Source organism: Theropithecus gelada, chromosome 1 (genome assembly GCF_003255815.1).
Source record: "Theropithecus gelada isolate Dixy chromosome 1, Tgel_1.0, whole genome shotgun sequence".
NCBI lineage: Eukaryota > Metazoa > Chordata > Mammalia > Primates > Cercopithecidae > Theropithecus > Theropithecus gelada.
In genome coordinates, this window is record NC_037668.1 from 137705673 (window position 1) to 137725154 (window position 19482).

The following is a 19482-nucleotide window of genomic DNA, read 5'->3' on the forward strand; positions in this document are numbered from 1 at the left end:
CAGAGGACTAAGGGAATTGACCTTCCACATCCGAGACACTCCTCACCTGGATAAAGTTCCCCTGACTCACAGTCTCTTATCTGGAAAAAAAGAGATCGAGGTGAACAACCTGCTTCCCTGCCTTCTTGGGCTCCCTGGCAGGAGGCATGCTCCTACCTCAACCCATAGGAAGCACTGCCAAGGAAGAAACGGCCCTAAGCACAGCCAGAAACAGTGGGGCACGGCAGGACCAGGACGCTCAGCCCTGGGTGCTGTGCACAGTAACTGGGCCTAAGGAGACACCTAGAGCAGCTGTTGGGCAGTACTACACCACGGGAGGTGTAATCCCCAGGACCCCATGCAAAGGCCCTCGCCAGCCTCTCCACACGATTGGGACATCCCCTCCTAGACCTACCCCATTTCAGACAGGCAGCGCCCTAACTGTTTGCTGGAAACACACGTGGGCAGAGGCACCACTATCAGGGCACTGCTGAGGATGGTCGGAGGCTTCTGAGCAGACAGAAGGACAGGCAGGAGCCTGATCTAAATGGCTGGGGCCGGGTCCAGAAATATTCTGTGTATCAAAGTGGCACCTGGTCATGCACAGGGGATTTTCTTTTCTTTTTTTTTTTTTTTTTTTGAGACGGAGTCTTGCTCTGTCACCCAGGCTCCAGTGCTGTGGCACGCTCTCAGCTCACTGCAAGCTCCGCCTCCCGAGTTCACGTCATTCTCCTGCCTCAGCCTCCCGAGTAGCTGGGACTACGGGCACCCACCACCATGCCTGGCTAATTTTTTTGTATTTTTAGTAGAGACGGGGTTTCACCATGTTAGCCAGGATGGTCTCGATCTCCTGACTTCGTGATCTGCCTCCCTCGGCCTCCCAAAGTGCTGGGATTACAGGCGTGAGTCACCGCGCCCGGCTGGGATATTCTTAAAGGTGACTAATTTGCAAATTAGATCTTTTTTTTTTTTTTTTTTTTTTTTTTTGAGGCGGAGTCTCGCTCTGTCGCCCAGGCTGGAGTGCAGTGGCCGGATCTCAGCTCACTGCAAGCTCCGCCTCCCAGGGTTACGCCATTCTCCTGCCTCAGCCTCCCGAGTAGCTGGGACTACAGGCGCCCGCCACCTCGCCCGGCTAGATTTTTGTATTTTTTAGTAGAGACGGGGTTTCACCGTGTTAGCCAGGATGGTCTCGATCTCCTGACCTCATGATCCGCCCGTCTCGGCCTCCCAAAGTGCTGGGATTACAGGCTTGAGCCACCGCGCCCGGCCATGCAAATTAGATCTTAAAGGAAACTGATATTGAAAAAGAAGAAGAAAAATCATACTCATACCTAGGAATCTCAAAACTGAAAGGGAACTGAAGGTCCTCTGGGCCAGTGTCCAATGTGAGTCACGTTACACAATCCAACAGAGATGAGAGACGCACTACTCATGTGATAACTTACTAGGCTTTCAACAACTGTATATAGTCAGAAATGTTGCTTTTATTAAGCCAGATTTTCTTTCCTATTATTTTACCACTGTTGATAAAAAACAAAATAAAACAAAAACAAAAAACCCACACTCCGTAATATATTTTAAGAGATTTATTCTGAGCCAAATGTGAGGACCATGACCAGTGACACAGCCTCAGGAGTCCTGTGAACATGTGCCCAAGGTAGTTGGGTTACAGCTTGGGTTTATATGTTTTAGTGGGACATAAGACATCAATCAATGCATTGGTTCAGTCTGGAAAGACGGGACAACTCAAAGCAGAGGCTTACAAGTCACAGGTAGATTCAAAGATTTTCTGATTGGCAATTGGTTAAAAGATGGTTTTCCCCTGGCGTTGGGCCGCTCAGTGGCCCAGGTTCTCCTCCAATTGTCCTAGACAAACTCCATGTCGTTCTGCCAGTTGGTGGCCTGCAGGCGAGCTGGTGCCTGTCGGTGCATTCCTGTCACCTTTAGTTAAGAGTTATTATCTAAAAACCTGGAATCCCAGCATGGGCACAAAGTGAGACTCCATCTCTACAAAAAAATTTAAAAACTAGGCTGGGTACGGTGGCTCACACCTGTAATCCCAGCACTTCAGGAGGCTGAGGTGGATTACTTGAGGCCCAGGAGTTTGAGACCAGCCCGGCCAACACGGCAAAACCCTGTCTCTATCAAAAATTCAAAAATTAGCTGGGCATGGTGGTGTGTGTCTGTTATCCCAGCTACTTAGGAGGCTGAGGTGGGAGAATTGCTTGAACCTGGAAGGCAGATGTTGCAGAGAACCGAGATCACGCCACTGCACTCCTGACTGGGTGACAGAGCAAGACTCCGTCTCAAATAAAAGAAAAAAGAAAAGAAAGAAAAGAAAACTGGCTAGACGTGGTAATGCATGTCTGTGGTCCAGCTATGTGGGAGGCTGAGGTGGGAGGCTCACTTAAGCCCAGGAGTTGGAGGCTGGAGTGAGCTGTGATTGCGCCACTGCACTCCAGCCCAAGTGACAGAGTAAGACCCTGTCTCAAAAAGTAAAATAAATAAAAACCTGGAATCAACTGAAAGGAGTGTCTGGGCTGGAGATAGGGGGAGGCCAAGGTTGTTACGGAGATTAGGTCTTATAGGTGGCTGCACTGAGAGATAACTGATGGCAAGTGTTTCCTATTCCAACCTGCAGGAGGAGGAGGGCATAATGAGGCATGTCTGACCCCCTCCTTCTTTTCATGGTCTGAACTAGTTTTTCAGAATTACTTTGGAATCCCCTTGGACAAGAGGGGATCCATTCAGTCAGCTGGGGTGCTTAGGATTTTACTTTTAGTTTATACAACTAAAGGACCTAGTTTAGCTTTCTAAAGAAAAAGGTCTCAAGTGACAGCCATCAGTTATTTTAGGCAGTCTTGGTCAGCTTTCCTCTCCAGGCAAAATACTTTTGATTCCCTCTCACAGGTTCTGGTTTTAGTCCTCTCAATTTCCTGTGACCCCCTCATTTCCTCAGTGTTCCCCTCAAAGGCCTACAATGCTCCTGTGCCTCCTGAAGGAGCAGGGCAGGCCACCAGCTCTGATCACAGTGCTGTGAGGTGACCTGCCAAACACACAATGACATGGGTACACACACTTTAAAAATCTCTATATCCAGCCACTTCGGAAAAAAGCATGGAGGCTCCTCAAAAAATTAACAAGGAACAGTTTTGGAAGTGCTGGAAAGGGGAGGGCGTGGTCCCTTTAAATGATATGGAAGAGGGGAAGGGAAATGCTGGGTAGAGGAGGGCATGGTCCCTGACTAGGGCTCCATCCTCACGGACAGACAGGCAGGCATTTTTGTTTTCCTGCCCAAATGCATTTCCCAAGACCACCCTGGCCTGCCACACCCCCATCTTGTGCCTATAAACACCCTGAGACCCTAGCAGGCAGACACACAGGTGGCCAGACATCAAGAGGAGCACATCAGCAGAGGGACACAAGGGTGGCTGGATGTTGACAGGAATGCACCAACAGGCATCAGCACAGCTGCAGGCCACCAACGGGCAGAATGATGTAGAGTTTGGCTGGGGCAGTTGGAGGAGAGCCCAGGCCACTGAGTGGCCCAACTCCAGGGGAAAACCATCTCCCTTTGGGCTTCCTCATCTGCTGAGAGCTACTTCCACTCAATAAAACCTTGCACTTATTTTCCAAGCCGACGTGCAATCTCATTCTTCTGGTACACCAAGGCAAGAATCCCAGGATACAGAAAGCCCTTTATCCTTGCAACAGGATAGAGGATCTAATTGAGCTGGTTAACACAAGCCACCTACAGATGGCTAAACTAAAAGAGCACATGGTAGCACACACCCACTGGGGCTCCAGGAGCTGTAAACATCCACCCCTAGATGCTATCGTGGGGTTGGAGACCCACAGCCTGCCCGTCTGTATGCTCCCCTAGAGGTCTGGGCAGCAGGGCACTGAAGAAGCCAGCCACTCCCCCTGTCGAATGCCCTGTGAGGGGGACAAGGGAACCTTTCCTTTTCAGAACCACCATGATTCCGCAATCCTGCTTGTGGGTTTACACCTGTTCCACGGTGGGCAGGCCTGTGTAAAACTGCCTGCGACGTGAGGAAGCTGAGAGGCTGCAGAAAGAAGATGACAGACCCCGTTTCTTAGAAGGAAGCATCTAACAGCGACTTATGGACAGGAAGGCAGGTCTGTGTCTTGGGCAGCGGTGAGATGAGGCAGTGGATCCCACACCATGGCCCCCAGACCCAGGGCTTCTGCACCACAGGGGGCATATGTGTAGGACAGACCCCGTAGGAAAAGAATCCCATATGAACCTGCCCAAGGGCAGGGTATGTGGTAAGTACCTGCCCTTACACAAGGAACAATAAGTGAGGTAGAAATCTTAAGAGGCATCCCCAGAATTGGGGTTAATCAGATGTTAACAAAGCCGATTAGCATCCAAGATAGAGTTGCTTTAGCCTCCACAATAGCCAAAGGAAATAAAACCAGTATCTCAAAGCGACACCGGCACTCCCACGTTCACTGCATTGTGCTTCACTATAGCCAAGGCATGGAAACCACATGTCCATCCACAGACGAATGGATTGAGAAAATGGAACAGTACTGACTCCAACTTAAGAGAAAAGCTTGTTTACTTGAATTTAATTATTGCTTTGCTTGAGTCTGTAGATTATTAAAAATGCCTTGGGAAAACAGGACCTTCAACAGAAATAAAAGAAAATACACCAACCAACAACTCTGGGAACCAACAACTCACTCTGGGACTCAACAACTCTGGGAACCAACAGCTCGGGAACGGGCTGATCAGCCTGATAAGAACAGGCTGATGGTGCCTGCAGAAGGCCACAAAGCATTGACCAAGAAAGCAAGAATTGACTGCCCATCTGAGACTTTGCAGGTTTCACAAGGGTGCTTTAATCATTTCCCCTAATTTCCCTTAAAAACCCCTGATCTGTAGTCACAACTCAGGGAGGTGGTCTTTGAAAACGAGTCTAACACCCAGAGGTTGCTGGCTTCCTTAATAAAGCTAACTTTCCTTTCACCAAAGCTCATCTCTTGGGTTTTGCTTTCAAGCAATGAGTGGCCGAGAACTGAGTTCGGGTACAAAAATATAGTGTCTATACGCCATGGAATTTTATTCAGCCATAAAAAAGAAGGAAATCCTGCCATTTCACCAAGATGGACAGACATGGAGCACATTATGCTGAGTGAAAGGCGCCAGACACAGAGACAAACCCTGCATGACGCATGTGGGACCTCAAGAAGCCAAACTCACAGAAGCAGAGAGAAGGGCAGATGTGGGGCGGGTGGAGAAGCTGGGAGAGGGTGGCCAAGGGCCACCTTTGGTTACAGGATGAACAAGCTCTGGGCAGTAATGACATGGTAGCTGCAGCTCTCCATACTAATAATACACTTGAAATCTGCCAAGAACACAGATCTTAGGTGTTCTCAACACTCTCAAGGAAAAAAAGAAAAAGGGAACAAAATGACAGGCATGTGAGGTGAGAGCTGTGCTCATGGGCATGACTGTGGTGGCGACTTCACAGTGGGTACAAACATCGCAGCACCAAGCCACATGCCTGAAACATACACAGGTTTTCTCAGCAATACCTCAATAAAGCTGCAAAAATTAATTATACTTAAAAACAAAGTCTTTATATAATTGGCCCCAATCTTTCACATTGTTTCTGACCTGCTTTTCAAAATCCTGTGTCAGATTTGTCTTGCTTGTGTCTGTTCTGTTTCTTGCATGTCCTGGAGGCTGGGAGCCCTGCCTGTGGGCCTGGGGAAATGAGCCGGGCACCAAGCGATGGACCTGTCCCTTCTGGAAATGCAGTGGGTTACCCAAAGATGGGCTGAGCCAGAGAAACAAGAGTTCCACCCACAGCACCAGCATCTGACCTAGTACCTGGGCCCCTTTAGTGCTCCCTGACCACTGTGGCCTTGATTGTGAGGTGAAGAGCCTGCCCCGTGTCTCCCACTCTCATGGGACAGGCCGTCCTATGTTCACCTGCGTCGGCCTGCACCACCATGTCTCTCTCCTGCTCAGCAGCTGTCTCCCAGGAGTAGCCCGCCACCCTGCGTCAGCCCCACCACCTGTCCCACCACCCATCCTGGCCACCACAGGCCCCGTTGCCGGCCAGGCGTGCTCTCAGCTGATCCTCGGCACCCCCATTCTCATGTGCCAAGGAGCATGTCAGAGTGAGGCCCTGTGCCTGCCTGCATTCGTGTCTGGTTCGTTCTTAGCGCTAGTGCTCAGAGCTCTTTCCCGCCAGGCAGGAGGACTGAGGTCGTCAGCCTGGCAGGACTGCAGGTCGCTTGCCTTGGCAGCCTCCTCCCAATCTCCCTCTACACAGTCTCTGGGCGCACACAACGCTAGCACGGATGCCAGGTGGCCACGTGGAAACTCGGCTGGGCACAGAAAAAGATGCTCCTTCTCCATGGCATTTGTTTTGTCTGTGACTGGGAGGAGGACGACACCCCAGGAAGAAGGGAAAGCCACACTGTGCACCCACAGCCTCCGCTCCAGGACCACAGCACCCTCACCTATGGCCAGGGCTCAGTCTTCTGCGAGTATCCCCGGACCTCCCCCTGCAGACACTCTCAGGGTCCAGCCCTGGGACACCCCTCAGCAGCGAGTCAGGGCAGGGAGGAGCCAGAGTGGAGGCACCATGGGGAGGGCTCCAGAATCCCACGGGCTGGAGGGCAGAGGGCTGGTCCCAGCTCACCAGGGCAGGGACCTCACCAGGAGGCCGGGACGGTCACATTAGTGTCCACAGAGCAGGGCCACGAGGCCCAGTCGTCAAGTACTACTCTGCACGTGTCTGTGATGGTGTGTGTGTGTGTCCATGAAATTAAATAGAAATTGGTGGACTCCCAGGAAAGCAGCTGGGCCTGTAATGCGGGCAGGCCCTGTGCAACCTGCTGAAGACCTTAAAAGAACAAGAACTGATCCGAGCAACAGAGTCATGGCCTTGGGCCTATGACTGTCCCTGGGGCTCCAGCTGCTGGCCCCCTGCAGACTCTGGCCAGGGTAGAACACACACCTGCCAGCTACACAGAGGAGCTGGGACTGTCGGGGGCTCTGTCATCTTCCGGCTCCAGTCTTGTGCCAGCAAAGCTTTGACTGAAAGGATCTCCTCTTAGTCAAGTAGAAGATGTGACCTCAGTCCAACTAACCCGCATGCTATATTGATGCACCAATATGACCCCACCTTAGGGCTGAAGGACAGTGGCCAATGCTGAGGCGGGGTTCCAGGGACACAGAGGTTCTGCCCACTGCAGCTGTGGGTGCTGGGAGGAAATTCTCACTTTCCTCCAAATAATCACAAAACGAGAAACAACACGCTTCAAAACGACTTTTCAAGAAATAATAAAAATAATTGAAAGCATTTAAAAACCTGAGCTATGTGTACTGAAACACACACACACAGATGACACACACAGACACAAACACACAGACAACACACAGACACACACATAGACACACACAGACGCGCGCGCGTGCACATACACACGTGCTCTCAAAGACGTGTCCTTAAAAAAGGGGCAGAGAGCAATAGAGGACGGCAAACTCAACACACACTTCTCCAAAGACAAAGGAAACAGACAAACACAGTGGCATCCTGACACTGAAAAGGGGGCAGACTGGCAAATCCAGGAAAGCGGACAGTATGACAGCAGTGGGATGCTGAGAGATGACGCAATTAGGATGCCAGAGCCCCATGGGGTGACGAGGAAGGAGTACCAGCACCCTCCCAGCACGGGCAGGAAGAACCAGGAACACGCAGGCAGAAGTCCATGTGGCACTGCACTGGGAGACCCTCGGCTCCCAGATGGACCCACCCAAGTGGGCACCCCTGGGTCCCAGAAGAGGGACTGGACGGAACCTGAGGGCAGAGGGAGTGAACCTTCTACCTGAGCCAGAAAGCAGCCCTCCAAGACTCATGCTCCAGACAGGAGACCCCAGGACGAGGAACTGAGGGTCCCAGTAAAGCGGCCGGGGCTGATACCTCAGCCCCACACACACCATCTCAGGAAAAATGACCGCGACAAAAAAGACAGGCAATAAACAAGCACCTTGAAAACCCAGAAACCATAAGCAAAACAAGACTATTAATAATATCCAAACAGAGAAGATGCTCAGGCCATGATGTAAGACCCAAAGGTTTTTCCAGGAAACTGGAGGACCACGAAAGAGTTCTAAGAAATTACAAGTACAAATGAAAAATGGTAGGAAGATAAAAACCAGAAACATACACTAGAATAGCAACACTAAAAGAAAGCCAAATAAGAAATGAGTACCCAAACAGAAGACAGCAGGACTCAGAAAGCAAAAATGGGACTTGGAAAAAGAAAAGCATTCTTAAACAAACTGAAGAAATTTTCTGGACATACACTAGGATTTTCATACTAAGAAACATAACAGGAGAACATAGCTCATGAACAAATGGCAGACGCTGACAGGAGACACCTCACTCACAGAGACTGTCACCCAGACCGACCTCAATCCACCCTCTGTGACCTCAGAGGCCAGGGCCCATCCCCATTACCACATAGGAGCCACAGACACTGACAGGGGACACCTCACTAACAGAGGCCATCATCAAGATAGACCTCACTCCACCCTCTGTGACCTCAGAGGCCAGGGCCTATCCCCATCACCACATAGAAGCCAGAAACAGGAGTGTATACAGGAGGTCACAGCACAGTCTCTCCTTGCTGGGTGTGGACTCAGCATGGTGCAGTGGAGAGCAGTGGTGCCAGGCACCCAGTGAGCCAGCACTCACTCGGATCTCACTGTGTGTTTCCAGCAGAGCGCACAGTGTATTCACAGCCTCGGTCTCCGAGTGCTGGATCTTACTGTGTGTACCCACTAAGCATGTACAACAGGTGCACAGCCATGATCTCAGAATGCTGGATGTGGGCAAATATGGTGCAGTGGCCTGGAACGGTGCCTGGCACAATGAGCCTCTGCACACGTGCATCTTACTCTGTGTGTGCCCTGCAAAGTGTACACAGCAAGCCCACCTGTCCGCCACCTCTAGGTCTGACTCCATCTTGTCCAGGCCTCTCATGACGCTGTCCAGCTGCTGGCCCTGGTGGTGCAGGACCCTCGCCGTGTCCTCCAGGCGTCTCTGGGATCCGGCCATGAGTCCCGTCAGCTCCTTGCCCCGGGTCCTGGGGCCAGACACGTCTGCCACAGCTCCAGGCTGAGACAGCAGCAGCTCCCTCCAGAAATGCTCAATGATGCTGAAGACCACATTTCGACTTGGCCGCAGGGAGCTGAACCAGTGCTTGGCATGGCCCTTCTCCAGGATGGTGATGGAGCTGAAGATAAAATGAGAAGTCTCCTTCTTGATCTCAACTATGCTGGAGAGGGGGAAGCTGACCAGAATCTCTCCAGTGCTGTCAGTCATGAACGTGAGTGACGGCAACGTTAAGGACAGTTGTCCAGCAATCCATCGCCTCTCGGGCTCCAGGTAGTAGGTGCATGGCCAGGCGTGGATGCAGATGTCCCTGCTCATCTGTTCCTGGGTCTGTCTGCGCCAAGGTCCAGGCCTCTTCTGCCTCTGAAGGAGAAGAGACAGTAACACTGTGCCATCACCCGTGGACTGGAGACACAAGCAACCATGAAAGGATGCCACCTCCCCTGCAGCTCTGGGCTCACACAGGCTGCAGCACATGGCTGACTCTCTATCCACCTATGGCTGCAGGACAAAGCCCTTGTACCCTCTCGGCAGGTGAAGGAGGAGCAGCCAGAGCAGGAGGGCTGGTTTGGAACCAGGACCCCTGAGTCCCAGACTCATGCCCATCCCCCAGGCAGAGGGTTCATACTGTCATCTCCCTCACCACACTCTATGTCCCTGCACCCAGCAAAGCCACACTAATTGGATCAGTGTCCACTGCTGGACGAAACTTGAGGAGGACATCACTGGAGACTTCGCCAGGGCCCTGGGCCTTAGACCTCAGTCCCAGGATGTACTCTCAGACCGTTCCAAGGAGCTCTGTCTTTTGGCCGTGATGTTCCCTTTAGACGCACATTCCCCTTCAGAAACTTCCATTCATCAACTTCATTGCATAGAGAAAACAATCCTGCAGACAAGTGCTTTCCCTTCTCATAACCCCAGCTAACCTTACAGCGTTCTACAGAACTGAGTAGTAACACGTACGTGTACTAACTTATTGTATGTATGTAGTTTTACATAGCTGCAAGCAATGAAGGTGTCCTATCATGTTTTCACATCTACATTTATCAGTACAGTTTGGAAAGTCTTGGATGATAGATTTGAACGAACCCTCATGGAACATGCAGCCCAACTCTCTCATCGTACAGATAATATAAGGTTAAGGGCCTTGTGCAAGTTAATACGAGGGCCTTGTGCGAGATCCAGGCACTAGTGCAGGACTCTGCCAGGGTCAGAGCCAGGCCGGCGATGCCTAGCCAAGGTTCTGACAGCAGAGAGGGGTCCAAGGGTAGAGTGGCATTTCTCCCACTTCTCTAACAGAATTTCACTGTAACATGACTTTACTTATACAAACAGGACAGCCAGCCAGTGTAATTCCCCCAGACATCAAAAAGTGTGGGCTTTCCACGGCACGGCTAGAGGCTGTGGCGTCCTCCACTTTCTGGCAGCACATTCATGAGTCCCACTGTGTGCCAAATGCCCTGCTGGGCACCACCTACCCTGATCTGGTCCCTGGTTCCTGCAGCTCATACAGTTTACACTCTCAAGAGCCAGGTCTTTCATGCAACTGCTGCACTAGACACCATGTCCCCAACACAAGACTAGATAAGACACACTGAAAAGCCACACCTGCATTTGAAGAGACTGCATCAAATGGGACCCTAACTATAGGATATATGAGGACGCAGCCATCTGAGAACACACAATATGCTATCACACGCAGACCACAGGGTGCACAACCACTGCAGGGAAGGAGGTGTGGCTGGACTGTGGTGGCTGCCTGGCTAGTCTCCCCAGTCCACAGCTTGCCCGTGTGGCCACAGGCAGAGCCCCCACCCAGCTTCTCCCACATCCGCCCTCCCTCCAGGGCATGGCACTCAGCACATGGAGAGTGCTGCCTGCTCATCTGGTTGGAAGTTGTGAGGGAGAAGGGCCCCATTTCATTCATTACCCTCCTCAGCAATAACCCATCACTGAGTGAATGGGATGGATGTTTGGGGCTTTAAGATGTCTGTGCAGCTGGGCCCCTGGGACATGGCTGAGGGGGTGGCCTTGACTGAATGCCCTGTGACCAGACAGATTCGGTCCCAATCAGGCTAATCAATGAGAAATCCTGCTGGAAGCCTAGACAGGACGAGACTGGGTGGATATGGATGGGATGCAGCTCTCCTTACATCCCTGTGTGTCCATGGCAGCTTCGGCCCAGACTGTTTTCCAGAATGCCTGCGTGGCAAGCAGCCTGGGGCCGCGACTGGTTTCTCCCTCTTGGCCAGAGAGAGGATGCGAGTTGGGTACTAAGGATGCCGTCTCCTCTGCGGGCAGAAGTAAGCAGGCTTGCCTTGCGGACATGCCCATTACAGCATGAGGGATTTCCTGAACCCGGGGCTCTCCAGCAGGGACGCAGATCTACCACGTGTGTAGCACCCACCTGGGATCCAGGCAGACAGGAAGCCCACTGTGCCGAGACGGCCGAGACCATGAAGGCTGGGGCCCCCTACAGGAAGGTGGAAGCCATCTCAGACCCACTGCAGCCCCTGGGTGATGCGTATGACATCTGCAAGGCCACTCTGCTCCAGGGTGTGGGTCCTTCACACCAGACTGCTCTCTGATGCCAGTAAATATTTAGGCAGCAAACGCCACACACCAACTCTCAGCTCACAACACCCTAAGATGTTTCTATTCGGGGACGTCAAGACTTTGTACAAATTTTATTTCATTTGGAAAGTAAGCATATGAAAAGTTCAACATTAGGAGGTCAGGAAGATGGCTGCACCTGGGGAGAGGGGAAGGCCCTGCAGGGGCCTCTATGGGGCTGCTTCTGTCCACCCGGTGCCCTGGGTGCACTTGTGATTTTGCAGGCTCTGTTTTGATTCGTTGGTATTTCTGTACATAATGGTTCAATAAAAGGCTTACTGGATGTTTATAATAAACAACAGAAAATCACATTAAAATTAATAAACGCATGCATGACAGGGGTACCAGAACTAATTTCAGCTGGGTGCTACAATTCCAAGAGCATTTGAAACCACTGCCTCATGCAAAAGCCCAGGGAGAAGAGCACAGGCCACACAGATCCTGGCACACTTCCTCTCACCAGCAACACAGGTGCAGAGTCAGGGCAACCAGCTCCACCCGAGTCTGCGGGCTCAGGCAAGTGAGTGAGCCCCTCCCTCCTGCCCCTATCCCTGAGCAGGGCTGACAGTTGTGTGGCCCCACAGCCTCATGAGGTCAGGCAGGGCACTCTCAGGTGCTCGGCACAGCATAGCCACTCCCTGAGGCAGGACTATCCCTGTGAGCTCCCAGGAGCACCCACAAGCACTGGCTTGGCCTGGCAGGCAGGAGTGCCTAGAGCCTGCCATTGTCTTGAATCCACCCGTTTCATGACTGCCAGGGCGTTGCCACACCCAGGATCTGCCACTGGTCTCTCTGTTTTTAGTATCTGAACAGAGCTGGCCACAGACAACACCTAACCAAAAAAACTCACACACAGAAGGATGAGGAGGAAGGAGAAGAGGGGGAGAGAGGGAGAAGGGGAAGAGAGGAGGAAGAAACTTTACTCACAATGTGCTCAATATATACAAAAGTAAGGGGTCACATTAAAGTGAAATGACCCAACTCCTTCATAGCACAATGAATCTAACTTCTACACTGATGTGGCTCAAGTGTTCCACAAATATCTCCCAGTACTCCTCTTATATCTCTGTAGAAAGGTCAGGACTGAATTTCCCAGACACTCATACATGCCAACCAGCTGTCGGTGTCCACTCTGTACATTAGTACAGATCGCCAGCTCTCATCGGTCGTGTGAACTAATCACTAATCACCAGTACAGCCAGCCCGCCACATCCTTGGGCTCCACATCCGTGTATTCAGCAACCCACAGGTCAAAAAATACTCAGAAAAAGAGCTGTCCCTGCACTGAACATGCATGGACTGTTTTTCCTATCTTTATTCCCTAAGCAACACAGCACCAACTACCCCCACAGTATGCCACCATGGCAGGCTTGTAAGTGACAGAGATGGCATAAGGCTGACGGCAGAATGTGCAGAGGGGACACGTGATACCACGCCACTTCACCCCAGGGACTTGGGCATCTGCAGGAAGTCCTGGGACCAAACCACAGGTACTGAGGGTTGACTATACCTGAAATTAGGAGAAGCCAAAAAGGAAGCTGCCATATTAAGTAACAGAATTCTATCATCAACACAAAATAAGATACGAGACTTAGAAATAACAAAAATGTCAGGGTTTGAGGGACCCTGTAGGCAGCTTATCATGATGAAAGCTCAAAGAACCCAGGGCACCTTGGCTGACCATGTCTCCCAACTCCAAGAAAGCAGCTCTTAAGGAGGCACAGGACACAGTCCAGGCACCAAGGGAGGTCCAGGGGAGCAGACACATAGAGACATTCAAAGGCCCGCAATGATGACACGGCCTCTGACTGCCACTGAGCAGTGAAGGGAGCAGGTGCCACAGAACCTTCTGGAAGACGCTGCAAGGCCTGGGACTGCCGGGAAGGGGAGGCTTCTGCACTCTCGAGGAACACGCAACGCAGGGATAGCAACAGGCCAAGGCTAGCAGTGACCACAGCACCCAGTCACAGAGGAGAGCCAGGGCTCAGGGAGGCTGGAGCCCACGGGAGACCGAAGCCCACGGGAGACCTTGTGAGAACCTGTCTCAGCCAGACTGCAGGGAATCCCAACATCAACACACACAAAGCACCTCACACCCTCCCTGCCCAGGAAGGCTCTGGGAGATTTAAGACTGGCCTCTTCCTCTGGGGAGGGCCTGACAGGTGGGCTCACAGCACACACCAAGGGCCTGGCACATCAGTGTCTGGCACATACCAAGGCCAAGCAGATCCACGGGTGGGCCAGAGCTGCTCTTCCTAGGCGATACCATCTGTCACCACCAGGTGGAGACCAGAGGGAGCCCTAGGCAGCAGGTATCTCACTGCACCTTCTTCTGCAACAGGGGAACACTCACCTGAGCACCCCACATGGCCCCTCAGGAGACACAGAAGAGGGCGCCAAGACCTTCAGTACCATGGCCAACCGAGCTACACCCCAGCACCCCCCGGGTCACAGCAAGGGCCCAGTGGGCCATACACAGCACCTGCCCCCTCCAGGGCCACCTGTTCCCCACCAGGGCCATGGCGAGGGCCCGGCAGGCCACACACAGGACCCATGATGCTGTTCTGCCACAGCAGCTGCAGGGCCACCCAGCAGGTTCTGGACTATGGGTACACAAAGATGTCTGCTTCTCAGAATTAGGAGGAGGATAAACTATACCAACTCAGTCATGATCCTCAAAGTCAGGCAAGCCAGTACCCACAGGAGGGGCCGTGGCCCTCCCTGCTTAGCCCTGGAGTTGCTGTGCCTGTGCTCCTGGCTGAAGAGGCTGCCCAGACCTCAGCCATACCTGGCCTTCGAGGGGAGGGACCACACCTCTCCACCACCACCTCCATACAGAGAGCTAGACACGGCATGGACAGTGAACGTGTGCTAACCGTTGCTAAGCAGGCATGGTTGGGAGGTATTCCAGGAGTGTGGAGGGAAATTATGCACAAACTTCCTGGAGAAATCCTGTTACTGGTATTGCAGCACAGTTTACAGCTCTGGAAACATCACCTCACCTTCTGGACCTGTTTACCCACTGTTAAAATAACCAGAAGACCTAAGGTCACCAGCTCTAAAATGTCTCAAATTCAAAAAGAAAGCTGGGCATGCTGGTGTGCACCTGTGGTCCCAGCTACTCAGGAGGCTGAGGTAGGAGGATCACTTGAGCCTGGGAGGTCCAGGCTGTGGTGAGTCGTGATTGTACCACTGCACTCCAGCCTGGGCAATAGAGTGAAATTCCGTCTCTTTAAAAAAAGAAAAAAAAGAAAGAAGGTAAAAAGACCAAACAACTAGGACATGAACAACCAAGGCTCTTCTCATTATCACATTTTAAACAATAAATACAAGGAAAGTATTCAAGTTTGACAACAACCCAGGAAGAAGCCAGAAGAGAAACTTGTAGCCATGCTTTTCCAATTGCAGGTTTCCAGGGCTTCGTTCCCAGAAAACCTTAGCCAATGAAGATGCAGTGCAAGGACAGAAGTGAGGACACCCCACGGAACATCAGAAGCAGCCCAATCTTGGACACGACCCCCACGCTGGCCAGCCATTCCCCTACCCGACGACACACCTGGCCCCACACAGAGGCCATGGGAGAACATGGTCCCTGTTCACCTCCAAGGCCAGACCCTCCTCCTGGGGCCCTGATCCCACCCTCTCTCTCTCAGCCCCAAGACCTCTCCGGCCCTCCCATGCCAGGCACTGCACTCTCCGTGAAGGACCATGCATTGTCTCCATCACAACTACACAGCTCTGCTGGGGTGGAATGAAAGTGGCCACACACAAGACACCAACACAGGGTGTGCTGCCTCACGGGACCTCACTTACAAAAACGTGGTAGCTGGACCTGGTCCCTGAGCCGAGGGGCCTTGCTGAGAGTCACTGAACCCTGGTTCCCTGGCCACTACCCTCTCCAGGTCTCCAACCCTACTTCCATGAGCGCCTGCATCCACTCTCCTTGGCCTTGGCCTCCTCATGTACCTGACTGCACAGGGCACAACCTCTCCTCCTTGCACCCTCTTTTTCCAGGTGAGACAACACAGGCCAGAAACTCAACATCACCCACAAGCCACTACCTCCCAAACACCCACTACAGCCAGACTCCCTCACGCTTCAAACTTGGACCTCTGATCACTCACTGATCTGCCCCAACCCCAACGGGCACCCCAACTTCACAGTCCCTCCCCCATCACCCACTGGGCATTTGCCCCCACCCCTAATGGGTACCCCAACTTCACAGCCCCTCCTTCAGCTCCTCCCCTATCACCTGCTGGGCATCTCCTCCCACCCCTAATGGGCACCCCAGTGTAGCAGCACCAGAGTCGGTTCCTCTTTCAGTAAAGGCACCACCGGCCCAGGACTTCTGACTCCTCTCTTCCTCCCCCTCACAAACATGCCATGAGCATGTCCTGGCAGCTGTGTCCCCGCCTTCCACCCCAAGACCACGCCACTGACCTGGCACAGGTATTGTCTGGGCCAACCAGCACAAGCAACACACTTGGGGAAGGAGTCGTAGTCACAGGGACTCACTCATCACACACTGCAATCTGTACAATGGTTCTCTTTCAGTCTTTCCATCATATGTGTGACCCCTGAGTGATACTCAATATCCAGGAAACAATCTACTTTTAGTTACTTTCCACAGTTCTACCATCCAAGGCAGTCCTCCCTCTCTCCACACCTGGACAACCTCTCAGGCAACCTCCTGACCTCATGCTGTCCCCATCACCCACTCCCCCTCCAGCAGTCAATGAGACAGTCATTGAACAGAATTAGAATATGTCACTTCTCTGCCCAAAGCCCTTCCCTGTGTACTTGGAATGGGATCCAAGTTCCTCACCACAGCCTCCTGGGCTCTGCGGGACGTGTGGCCTCCCCGCCCTGGCCTTCCCCTGCCCTCTGCTCCCAGCAGCCTTTCCATGCCAGGAAGTCTCATTGGTGGCTCCACTCCTCAGGTCTTTGTTCAGAGGGCTTCCTCACCTTCCTAAGGCACTGTCACCAACCACGGCCCAAGCAAAACTCAAGAGAGCTGGTATTTTCATGACTGTCACACTAGAGAAGGCAACTGTCATGGGAGGGCCGCAAGGCCCGCTGTACACCATAGGCACCCAGTGAATTTGTGCTGAGTCGACCACAACCACACCACATGGAAACAGGGCTGTGCCAATGCCCTCCTGTACCACACAGTTCTGCAATTAGGCTAAGTCCTGGAGCCCTCACGGTGTCCCTGCCTGCTGCAATCTGCAACCTGCCTCCTCCAGTGCAGGTATGGGCCTGGAGACCCATGCTGACCCTGAGAACACACAGCTGAATCCTCGAGGGAGGTCATGGCCAGGGGCCCAAAGGTGTCTGCAGCCAACCCACACAAGTGACGCTCTTGAGGAGGAAGTCTGCAGCACAGGGATGGCTCAGCACACAGGACAATCTGTACAATGGGTCTCTTTCAGCATTTCCATCACTCAAGGATCCCCTGAGTGAGGCTCAGTATCCAGTAAACAACCTATTTTTAGTTAATTTCCACAGTCACAGAACAAACATCTTGCACACTTTCCACTAACTCGCGACCAGGAAGCTCAGTGAGAACAGTGGTGGCTGTGTGTGCCCACAGGGGCGGTAGGGTGCAGCCAATCTTTCCAGGCTCCCCTCCCCTCCTCCCCAGACCCTCTTTCCACTCCCTCAGAGGTTCTCAACTCTAGCCATAAGGTGCAGATACGCTCATTGGAGCTGTTTGCATTCAACACAGTGACAGAGGAGCACACATTCGGCACAAAGTGTACTGCATTTTCTCCAAAGTGCTGACTTAAAAACCCTCCTGGCCAGGCACAGTGGCTCACACCTGTAATCTCAGCACTCTGGGAGGCTGAGGTAGGAGGATCACTTCGGCCCAGAAGGCAGAAGTTGCAGTGAGCCAAGATTGTACTACTGCACTCCAGCCTGAGTGACAATGGAAGACCCTGTCTTAAAACAAAAACAATAAAAACAACCTAATGGAGTACTGTGTGGGGCCCAAGAATGTGGATTTCTTGCCATTCCCAAGCGATCCCAGGGCTGACCTAGGGGGCTCTGGGTGACACAAGCCTGTGTTCCAGTTCCATGAGAGCTGATAACACTCCAGGCCTCTTTTGTATACAGCAGTGACACTGACCCCAGGGGGCACCCTGCGGACCAGGGACCAAGGTCGATTAAGGTCAATTTAATTGTCAATATTGAGGTCAGTATGTGGCAAGATGCTACAGCATATTGTCAAGTAAAAAACAAAAGGCTAAAAGCAGCAAAAGTTTACACATATATATTATACACGATGGAGAAAGAGACTCTGTGTATGTGTGTGTGTGCGCACATGCGCGTGAACGTATAGGCAAGGACTGGGGGGACAGAAGAGCAGAGATCGAGAATGAAGGAATGAATGAATGTGAAGGAACGTGGAAAAGCCGGCTCTGCACCAGGAAATAAAAACCGGTCATCTCAGTCAGGCGTGGTGGCTCACGCCTGTAATCCCAGCACTTTGGGAGGCCAAGTCGGGCAGATCATGAGGTCAGGAGTTCGAGACCAGCCTGACCAACATGGTGAAACCTGTCTCTACTAAAAATACAAAAATTAGCCGGGCATGGTGGTACGCGCCTGTAATCCCTGCTACTCAGGAGGCTGAGGCAGGAGAATCACTTGAACCTGGGAGGCGCTACTCAGGAGGCTGAGGCAGGAGAATCACTTGAACCTGGGAGGTGGAGGTTGCAGTGAGCCAAAATCGTGCCATTGCACTCCAGCCTGGGCGACAGAGTAAGATGCCGTCTCAAAAACCAAACAAACAAACAAACAAAGCAAAAAAACCCACTCGTCTCTGGATGGAACTGGAGGTGATTCTTTCTCCGCACTGTAACTTCTCCAGACATTCTGATTCTCTAGTGTAAAAAAAAAAAAAACCAATAAACGATTGCATACCGTGACCACACAAGTCACAATGGGGCTGACCAGGAAGGGACCATAGCACACATTGAATCACACAATCCCCAAAACAACTCTCCACCTCCTGTCCCTGCCCCCATATCCCACCTTTACCTGGACTCAGACTCCCAAAACTCACTTTCCTCCTAGTCCTCCCTCCAACTCCTCAGACCTTGGTCCTCCCTCTTCTGCTCCTCCCTGTTCTCCTGGGTAAACCTCACACCCCTTGGAAAGAGTCTTCCAGCAAGGCTGAGCCCCAGCACTCCTAGAACCTCCCATATCCCCACTCATAAGGGTAAATAAAACATTTCCATTGCTTCATAAAGGGAAGGCAGGTGCCCCTCTCTCCCTTAGCATGCCTGTTTGGTCTGGAATGAGACAGCCCAGTGTCCACATTTTACAAGACACAGTCACGGTCTGATGGCCCCTAGACTGTCATCAGACCTCCAAACCTAACTCAAAGGCCTCTTACTGTGTGCAAACCAGCACAAGCTGCCTCTCCTTTCTCTGCGAGAGATGAGTGGTTCTAACTGCTCCTCCTTCCGTCTCCCTGTCAAGATGCCTGGGAAATGCTGCCCAGACTCTGCACTCTCTCACAGAGCGCCTATGCGCACACAGCCTGCCAGGCTTCACGGGCAATAAATCTGCTATCTTCCCCTCTGCATCCATGTGGGTAGGTCTGAGCTGATTTCTCCAGCACACCAAGACATACATCACATAGGGTCCCCCTTGGCCCCCACTTCTGTGTCCTGGCTGAAAATCACAGAGTACCCTGACCCCTCTGTGCCCCAACCACAGG

The 19482-nt window shown here is 52.2% G+C and overlaps 1 protein-coding gene across 2 annotated transcripts in view; it reads right to left on the bottom strand.

Annotated features, from left to right (window-relative positions):
- The window catches only part of SNAP47 (synaptosome associated protein 47), a 52263-nt gene that overhangs the window by 23953 nt on the left and 8828 nt on the right, over positions 1 to 19482 (bottom strand). For both annotated transcript variants that reach the window (XM_025385969.1, XM_025385960.1), the window contains exon 2: positions 8965 to 9506. In XM_025385969.1, coding sequence (XP_025241754.1) covers positions 8965 to 9461 — 497 coding nt within the window. In that variant the 5' untranslated portion in view covers positions 9462 to 9506. The remainder of the gene's footprint in view (positions 1 to 8964; positions 9507 to 19482) is intronic.